Source organism: Echinops telfairi, unplaced genomic scaffold (genome assembly GCF_000313985.2).
Source record: "Echinops telfairi isolate 266 unplaced genomic scaffold, ASM31398v2 ScPeMD7_70;HRSCAF=299, whole genome shotgun sequence".
NCBI lineage: Eukaryota > Metazoa > Chordata > Mammalia > Afrosoricida > Tenrecidae > Echinops > Echinops telfairi.
In genome coordinates this window covers 8,116,240-8,125,958 of record NW_022103968.1, presented here as the reverse complement: position 1 = coordinate 8,125,958, position 9,719 = coordinate 8,116,240, and the positions used below count along the sequence as shown (strand labels likewise).

Genomic DNA, 9,719 nt, shown 5'->3' with positions numbered 1-9,719 from the left:
CAGCTTCTCAAAACACACCCAGCACAATGCTCTGTCCAGCCCCTCGCCCACCAGCTCCCCACAGGGCACCCCTGGGCTCCCCCCACCACCCCCAGCCACTCAGCAACGCCAAGTGCCATCTCATGGGAGGTCATGGGCTTGAGAGTTGGTAGGAGTGCTGGGCTAACCCCTTGTCCTCAGAGCTCATCCTAGCCGCCCTTCCAGCACTGCTTGAGGGCCTGGCCTAGTCCACCCTCGTCCCTAGCCATGGCCGTTCAGCTCCTGGACTGTCCAAGTCTCCCCGGAGCCCTTGCCATTCTTGAAGTTCCCAGACTCCATGGGAAGCCGGCCGTCAGCCAGGCGTCATTCCTAAAGGGAAAACCACCCTCATCTGCAGACCAGTGACACCTGGTGCAGGAGGAGGGGCTCCCATCCCTTCACAGGCCAGTTGTCACCAAGCCAGACCGACTCTCCACCACCCCATGGCTGTCAGGAAATAGCATCGGGCTCCACGGGGTTTCACAAGTATGAGGGGGATTCAGAAAGTCTAAGTCTTTTAATTCCACCCCCCGGGAGTTTTAAAGCTCCCACCTGTCTTACAAGGGGCCTCCGCGTGGATTGGAACCCCCCACCTTTCCACTAGCGCTGGCAAGCCCTTGGCAGCACCCACACTGCCTTCCGGTTAGGGAAAACCAAGACAAGACAAAGAACAACCCTGCGACCTCAGTGGGTTCCGTCTGACTCAGAGTGACCCTACTGGACAGAGGGGAGCTGCCGCAGCGGGTGTCCCAGGATGCAGTCTTTGTGGGTTAGGCGGGGTGGGTGGGTTGGAACTTGGGAGTTGGCACTTCACCACAGCGCCCCCAAGGCTCCTTACCAGCCCAGGAAGGAACCCCTGACCTGGTCTCCCCCTGAAGGTGACCCCAAAGCGTCTGTGAGCATCCTTTCTGCGGAAGTCCAGCCTGGCTCTCTTTAGCTTCATCCTCACCTCCTGGGCTGGGGGCGGGGCTGAGCATCTGGTCTCCACCCACCCAGCTTCCCCGGGCTGGAGGTGGATAGCAGGGACACCCGGAGGGGGGCAGGCGTTTCCCCGGGGCGCGGGGCGCCGCACGCAGGGGTCCCCCTGACTGGCTGCGTCCGCCTGGGCAGCCTTCACCACGGCCCTGAAGAGCCTTTACAAGAACGACGCGGAGATGAACGTGGGCGAAGTGCTCGGGGTGCTGGCTTCCGCGCACACCCTCCAGTTCAAGGCCCTCTTTCAAAGGTAAGGAAAGCGCTGGGCGCTGGACACCACGGGGCAAAGGTCATGTCTCCCCGCCCCCTGCAAACCGTTGCTGGGACTCCTCCCTTTCCTGGGCCGGCCCTCCCATACTGGGACCTGGGGTTTCTTGGTCCTGAGTGCAGCTTTGAACACAGGGACTAGGGCACTGGTTCCCACTAGCCTGGATGGAATCGCTCACGAGTGGCCCTGGGCTCTGGTGTGTCTCCTGGTACGGTCAACACTTCTCTCCTTCTGGTGGCTGAGAAACAGGGCGGCGGCCCTCTGAGTGTCCCCTGGAGCCCGAGAGGAGGCAAACTCAGGCCCGCCGGCCGCACCGCCCTGGCCACAGGGTGACCCCACGGCACCTGGACAGTGAGGCGCCTGCAGACCCTGGTGCCCCCGGGCCCGGGTTCCCTTGAGCGGGGTTGGCAGACCTCAGGCCTGACCTCCCTCGAGGGCTTTGCCACTGGCCTTGCTGGGCATGTGCTCCGGCCACATGCCCACAGCCCACACACAAATCTCCTTCCATGTCCAAAGGCTCTGCCTGCTCAGAGGGAGGTGGGGGGTGGGGGTGGGCGGGAATCCTGAGGGGGGGGGGCAACCTTGGGCTGTTCGCTTCCTTGAGGCCACCGGGCCCCTGGCCAACACCTGTCTTCCTCTGCAGGTGTGTCACCTTCATGATCGGCGAACTCAGCCCCAGCACCATCAAGAGCTTCTACCTGGTCAGCTGCAAGGTAAGCACAGCCTGGGCCCACCATGCCTGGGGAGGTGGGGTTGGTGTTCAAGAGCACTCCAGGCATGGCCCCCCCAAACCAGCCTGAAGGCACCACATGAACTCATGGGGAAGCGTCCTGTTATTTTCAAAGGACTGTTTGGGAACGCCTTCATCTTTGGGGGGCCGTGGGGGCAGACACAGCCTTTCTTGCCCAATGAGCAGACTACCTTCCAGGACATGTACCTGGTGGACTCTCCCACTTGGGCCCTGGGCTGTGGGGGCCATGAGGGACCTGCTCTGCCTCTCTGGGAGGACCTGCCAGGGTCACATGGGTCTGCGTCCCAGGACTCCCATTACCCGCCTCCCTCTGATTGACAGTCTCTGATGCAGAGGGGCCAGGAACTTGGTCCCCACAGATGTGCCATGGGCCTCCAGCCCACATACCTGAGTGATTCCATGGCAGAATTCTTAGGAGGCCCAGTGCAGCCCCTTGGGTGTAGTGCTCCTCAGGTGCCTCCCGCCCCCACCATTGGTCAGTAGAGGCTTGCTTTCTGCTAAGCTTGACCAGGTTTGAGTGAAGCTTCCAGACCAAGAGAAGCTAGGTGGGTAGGTGTGACAATCTACTTCTACAAACCAGCCAGTAAACACCCTACCCTTGATCTTGGGGTCACTGTGGCTTGAGGACAGCTAACCCCTGGTCCCAGTGATAATGAGAATGGCACCCAGGTGGCTTCTTTCTGCCCAGATCAGCCCTGAGGACATGGAGGGGCACTGGGGTCCTGGGCTTGCCATCCCTCTTGCTTTCAAAGGGTGGGCTGCATGTGGTGTGCACCTGGCAGGCTCCGTCCCAGACCAGGCACCCTGATTTCAGCTCAGAGGTGTCAGAGTGTGAGCCCTGTGGCCAGGCCGGGCCTGGGCTGGAGTCCAGCCCCGCCACGGGGCCCTCAGGGGACAGAGGGAGCCAGGCGAGTCCCAGAAACCCCGGTGCCCGTTTCTTCATCAGGGGTCTGCCGGGTTGCCATGAGGGTGGATTTAAAGCACTCAGCCCGGTGCCCAGAGCACAGAAGTGCTCGGGCCGTCTACAGCAGTGGTTTCAGAGCAAGCTTATTTTTCGTTGTCCTAAAGGACAGGTCACCTGTGCTCCCATGCAACACCTGCCCGGGCCAGCAGGGGCCACCAAGGGTCCACAAGATGCCTTTCTCGCCTTGTCAGTACCAGGAAGGGCAGCTGACCAAGGCTTGTGAGCAGTGGCTGCAGATGAACCTGGTCCCTCTGATGGGCAAGAGGATCCAGCTCCGCACCATCCCCAGGGAACTGCTGCACAAAGTGATCATGTCACCCAGGTCAGAGCTGGACTGGGCGGGCGGGTGGGCTGGGGGTCCCCCAGCTGTGCCCTGTAGCTGTCACTGGGAGTGGCACCTGTGCTGGGCAGACCCACCAGGTAGAGCCTCCTTCAAACTCCCTGCCCTCCTGAGCCTCAACTGCTGGGAAATGCAGGCACAGCAGAAGGTCTGAGGTTGGAGCCCGGAGTGAGCCCACTCTGGGCGAGAGTGAGGCAGGCTGCTTCCGTAGGGATGTACAGCCACGGAAATCCTATGGAGTTGTTCTGTTCTGTCCCCCAGAGTGGCTCAGACTCAGAATGGACCCCGGGGCACCATGGGGCTAGGGGAGGGACTCCTCCACCCTCCTTCACCTGTGTGGGTGCCCCCTTGGAGAGCAAACCTCGCAAGCCATTCATGGAACACCACAGCCAACATCCACAGGTATTCACAGCGGACAGTTGGGAAATGAGGGGGAGCCAAGGCACCCTGGTAGTGTCGTGGTTACACATCGGGCTGGTAACTGCAAGGTCATCAGTTCGAAACCACTAGCTGTTCCTCAGGAGAAAGAAGAGGCTTTCTTCTCCCATCAAGAGTCACAGTCTCAGAACCTCCCAGGAGCAGTTCCACCCTGTCTTACAGGGTCGCCGTGAGTCGGCATCAACTCGTTGGCAGTTAGTATATATTCTACTGAGGCTCAGGTGCCCGGCCCAGAAGCTGGGACCTGCCTCCCTTTCCCGGGGAGAACCCTCCTGACCTCCAGCAGCTATGGCTATGCAGTCATTGACGGGAGCAAACACAGCTGCTTCTCCCAACACCGTCCCTCCCTTGGAAAGACTGAGCCACTCTGCCCTGGCCCCGGGTGGCCACACGTGGAAAAACATCTGACCACAACCAGCACGTTCGTGATGCGATCGGTCTTGCAGAACGTACAGCTCCCCAGAGCATGACCCATCCTGAGTCTAGACAGACAGGGCTGGGGAGACGTGACAGATGTGGATGCGAGGTGCTGACCCCCCACCCCAGCCTCTCCCAGGAGTTGTCTGCACAGACTGTCCAGGGCCATTTCCGCAGTGGGAGGGAGGCACTTAGCTAGGACACCCTGAGTGGGCTCGGTGAGGATGAACAGGGCAGACAGCTCTTGGGCTGGATATGCACGCCACCCCAGGTCAACTCACCTGGTGGGTTTGGTCTCCAGAGGCGCCTCCATCTGGAAGCCTGAGGTGTGGGGTTTGCAGAGCGTGCAGGAAAGGGGCTGTAGCTACGCCCCTTCTTGGTGGGGTTTCCAGAAATGTTGCCAGCCCGGTGTCCCTCCGAGTTTTGACTAGCGCCAGGCTGCTGGCTGTGGATCTGGCACCATGGGCCATGCCAGTTGAAGATGGGCCCTATGGTCAAGCTCCCTTTCGCTGGACACTCGCTGAGCTCTTTGAAGGGTTAAAAAGCCAAAATGTCACTTTGAAGACTCAGGTGCACCAGACCCAAGCCGTGATATGTTCAGTGACCTATGCTGCAGCTGGCAGCTGGACAATGAATCAAGGGAGACTGGGAGGACACGAGGCCTTAGAGCGGTGGTTCTCAACCTACCTCACGCCGCGACCCTTTCATACAGTTCCTCATGTGGTGGTGACCCCCCAACCATCAAACTGTTTTCGTTGCTACTTCATCACTGTCATTTTGGTACTGTTAGGAATCGGGCGACCCCTGTGAAAGGGTCCGCGACCCACAGGTTGAGACCCGCTACCCTAGAGTGACAGTGTTGGTGAAGACGGACGTCCAACAGACTGTCGGCCACTGGGCAGCGAAGACCTCTGTCTTGGGAAAGACACATCCTTGGAGGCAAGGATGGCGAGACGCTCTGTCTCCTGTGTGGAGGGACCAGTCCCTGGAGACGAGCATCGTGCTTGGAAATGTAGAGGGGCAGCAGAGGAGAGGCAGGTCCTCAGGGGATGGACCGACACAGTGGCTGCCCCCAGGGGCTCAATGTCTGTGAGGGTGGCGCAGGACCGCCTGGGGGGTGTCCTGTGGTCCACGAGGTGGCTCTGACATGGACTGATTCAGCGGCACCCAACAAGGCTGCTGGCACTGTCCCCCGTGGCCCCGTCACTGAGCAAAGTTATGATCTCTAAAGAGCAGAGAGCTTAAGGGGAGGGTCCTAGCCAGCAAAGGGCAGGGCTTGTGCCCAGGCCTCCTGTGATGCCCGGATCCAAACTCTTGACTCTGACCCTTCTCACTGGTCATGGAGACCCAGGCTTCCCAGGAACAGGAAGAGAGCAGTGTTTGTTTTGTTTTGAACTGTCCTAAGAAGCCACATGGCCCCAGAGTGGCTAGGGTGGAAATGGCCAACCTCAAGGTCAGGGATGGGCACCCTAGGCCCCAAGGTGCCACCCTTCAGGGCAAGGGTTGAGGCGTCCCCCAGTTTGTGGCTGCAGGTGTTTGTGTCTCTGGGTCTTGCTGGAACACCACCCACTTCTCACCAGGACGTCTGGCCTCCTGGGCCATGTAGCCGCCGGGTCCAGAGCCCCTGTGACCCCGCTGTCCTTTGAGTCCAGTTCCCATTGACCAAGAACCTGGAGAACAGCACCCCCGCCCACCTGGTGCGGATTTATTTCCCTGGGTCCAGTTTGCGTCCTTTCTAGAGGCCATGCCGAGTTGTTCCCTTAGACTCACTCCTGGGCATGGTGGCACCTCGTGCTGAGCCTGCTTTTCTGGAAGCCAAGCTCCTGAACGAGCAAGGGGGCTAGGGAACGTGGGGCCACCTGCTCCCCTGGCAGAAGAACTCTCATCCCCGCCGAGTCTCCCTTTCCCTCAAGAGACAAGGAGACTGAGGTCCCAGGAAATTCCAAAGGAAAGCCCCCAGCCCCATGTCCTCCATGCACTAGGCATTCTTTCTAGGGCAGGAGCTGAGTCCACTAGCTCCCGGAACACACCCCTGGGCCTCCGTGGCTTACACCATAATTCCTGAAGCTAATGCTTCTCGGGCTGGAAACCGTCGTCGCTGCCAACAAGCAATGTGGCTGTGGTTGCCATGGGGTCAATTCCAACTCAGGGGGAGCCGGGCTGCCCAGAGTAGAGCTGCTCCATGGGGTTCTCGGGGTCTTTTGGGAGCAGGTCGCCAGGCCTTACTTACACGGCACCACCGACCTTTCAGCAGGTGACCATTTCCCAGAAACACTCTCAGTATGTTGTCCGTCTGCTTCCAGCCTAACTCGGGAAACCACACTCCCTGCCCTGGAGTCCATGTCCACCCACAGCCACCCTGGAGGTCAGGGTGGAACTGCCTCCGTGGGTTTCCCAGGCTGTCGCTCTCTGTGGGCCGGGCCTTTGTCTTTCCGCCACAGGGTGGCTGGTGGTTTCAAACCACTAGCCTTCCGGTGAGCAGCCAATTCATAACCACTAAGCCACCAGGGCCCCTTCTTCCTACGGCAGGCCAAAAAGGTGGGCATCGTCTCTTGTGGTCTCCCCTTGGGGAGTGGAGATGACAGGAAAGGCCGGGACTCGCTCGAGGTGGCCGCCCTGTCCCAACGCAGCATGGAGTGGGATTCGAACTTGGGTCAGGTCAGGGTGACCTCAAAGCCCTGCTGTGTCCTCCTCTGTCCGTCTTTTTCCTTCTGGATGGTTAGGATCCATCGGGAGCCATAAAGATAATGCTTTTTAAACTTTAACAATTACAACCCCCCTCCCCTCTACAGCCAAAAAATAAATGAGTAGAACACCCAGCACACACAAGTTCACTGTCATCGGTGGATTCCAACTTACGGTGCAGCCTTCATAGGGCTGCCCAGGCTGCCATGTTTTCTGGGAGCAGAGAGCCTCATTGTTCCCCCATAAAGTGGCTGGTGCTTTCAAACTGCCGACCTGGAGGTTGGCAGCCCAACGTGTGGACTCCCGGAAATCACAAAGGTCAGAAGCGAACGTCCTCACTCTTTGGGGACCTGTGAGCTGTCCCTTAAGCTGCTCCCTGCCTGAGCCTGTGAGCCCTGGTGACGTGGTATGGAGGGAGAACGGTGAGGCTTTCTGTTCTTGGAAACCCACAGGGCCAGGTCCACCCCGTCCTATAGGGTCACTGTGAGTCAGGGCGGATTCCGTGGCAGCGAGGGCATGACTGAGGCTGCTCACAGACCGGCAGCCTCTGACCTCTGCCTTTCCTGCCTGCGAACTGCGGAACCAACTGCTATGTCTAATACTTCTCTCTCCCCGCCCCCGCCTCTAGTTTGTTCACCTTTAGTGAGTTTGACCTTCTGAAGACAATGCTGTCCTGGGTCTATCTGCAACAGAACCACAAAGTTCAGACGTTTCCCATCTATGAGACAGTGCTGGCTTATTTTAGCAGGTAACGTCACTGCGTGTGGTTTAGTGGGAGGGATGTGCCTGGCTTGGTTTTGCTCACCTGAGGATGGGGGCTGGGCAGTGGGGCCATCCCTGGTGATGCACTGCTTAAGCATTCTACCGGGTGGTCAAGTCCACCCCCCACCCCCCACCTCTCGTCCCAGTAGCTCCCTGGAGCAAAAGACCTAGGCATCTGCTCCCATAAAACCCCCCAAACGAAACCCACTGCTGTCACACCAATTCTGACTGTCAGCGGCCTGGGGCCAGGGCAGAGCGCCCCATCGGGCTGTCTAGGCCGTACGTAGACCCTTACAGAGGCTGACGATCTCAGCCCCCTCCCACTGCGGGTGAGGTTGAACGGCGCCTTCCATGGAGAGGGCAGCCTGGGAAGCCCCATGGGGGCAGTGCTCCCCAAGTCGGAAGTGACCTGTCCACTCGGGTTGGCAGCATCAGCATGATCAGGGGAGGGGGGACCTCTTACCCAGCATCACTGGGAGAAGAGAGAAGGCTGCTTCCCTCTGGGACCTACGGTGATGGACGGGGTGGCTTTGGACAGGGAGGTTTCCCGGAAGGTGGGTTCCTATTGGGTTCCTGATGGCCTGTTCTGGGTCCAGTAATGGGCATGGTGCCAGCGAAAGGGGCTCTTTTCATCCGGGAAATGGCCAGGACCATGCGAGACCTCACTTTGGAAATGCACTTGAAGCTGACCAGGTGGGCCTCATGTCCCGGCCACCTGTCGTTAGATGATGGCACCCTGGATTTTCCACGCCAACCAGTGAATCATTTGAAGGTGCCAGGGCTCCTTAGCATTGACGTCGTCGTTGCAGGAACTCTCTAAGCCTATCAACCCCAAACTTCCCATCAGCGCGGCCTAGAGGGGAGAAGTCCCAGGCACCTTGGTGGCATGCACGCTCAGGTGGGCAGAGAAGACACCCCGGGAGCACTTGCAGTGCTTATCTGTAGGCCACCGACAGGCTGCTCTCGTTGCCCCCATTTTACAGAGGAGGAGACCGAGGGAGGAATGACACAGGAGAGGTCAGGGCTAGAGTCTGCTTGAGCCTGGACTTGCCCAGACCGGTGGCTAGAATGGCAGGTAGGCGGCCTCCTGTGGGCCTGCCAGCGGGTGGCCAGGGTGCAGGGTACAGAAAGGCCCTGGGGCTGCCTCCAACTTCCGGCCGGTCATGACGGTGGGCAACTCGTTGTCAGGGTCGTCTTTTCTTCCTCCCCTGAAAGCCAGCCCCCGACCACAGGCGTTTCCTGCCCATTATGGTCTACTGCGTGCTGATTAGCAATGTCTGTCCTGTGGGTGGGTTCGGGCTGTGGGAGAATTGGGAGCTTCAGTTTCTCTGTTTCTGTGTAAGCAAAATGGTGTAGTTGCTGCCCTCTCATGCCTGGCTTGTTCCACCCCGCACAGTGTTTTCAGGGTCCCCTCCCCTCCCCGTGTTGACCATACCCAGATGTCTCCCTATAGCTGTTCATCGCACAGAGATGACTGGAGGTGTCCTGCCGCCGCCGCCGTGGGTCCCTGGAGCCATCTCCATCCTTTAGCTCTTGAAAACTATGCTGCCGAGAACATCGGGGTCTGCACCCCGCCGCGGGACGTGGGGGTCGGGAAGTTGGAAAGCAGCGTGGCAATCTCTGGTTAAGCCAAGCGTCGTTTGCTCTGTGTGGAAGCCTTTCTCCTGCTTCTGGAACCGCGGTGCACCCTGCTGACGGAAGCGCCTGTGGTTATTTATTTATTTTTCTCCTGTCTTGTTATTGGGGGAAGGTAGTGTTCGGTGTCGGCATACTATGTATTTTGCCTGGTTCCTGGGAATCCAAATGTTTTACAACCCCCTCCACTAACCTTCGCAGCCCACAAGACACTTGTATCCCGTGATTCACACTCACACACTGGAGATACCGCTCTTGGCCTCCAGGACTGCACTCAGCACAGGAGATGGGAGAGGAGCTAGAACGTGGGTTTTTTTTCTTAAATCATTTTACTGGGGACTCGTGCAATTCTTATTACAATCCATCCATCCATCCATTGTGTCCAGCACATTTGTACATTTGTTGCCATCATCATTCTCAAAACATTTGCTTTCTACTTGAGCCCTTGGTATCGGCTCCTCATTTT

General features: G+C 58.8%; 1 protein-coding gene across 1 annotated transcript in view; it reads left to right on the top strand.

The window, feature by feature from the left end:
* BTBD16 (BTB domain containing 16) overlaps positions 1–9,719 on the top strand; it is a 52,957-nt gene that overhangs the window by 18,920 nt on the left and 24,318 nt on the right. Inside the window, exons 5-8 of the mRNA XM_045291398.1 lie at positions 1,129–1,243; positions 1,905–1,974; positions 3,168–3,298; positions 7,485–7,604. Of these exons, the coding sequence (XP_045147333.1) occupies positions 1,129–1,243; positions 1,905–1,974; positions 3,168–3,298; positions 7,485–7,604 (436 nt within the window). The remainder of the gene's footprint in view (positions 1–1,128; positions 1,244–1,904; positions 1,975–3,167; positions 3,299–7,484; positions 7,605–9,719) is intronic.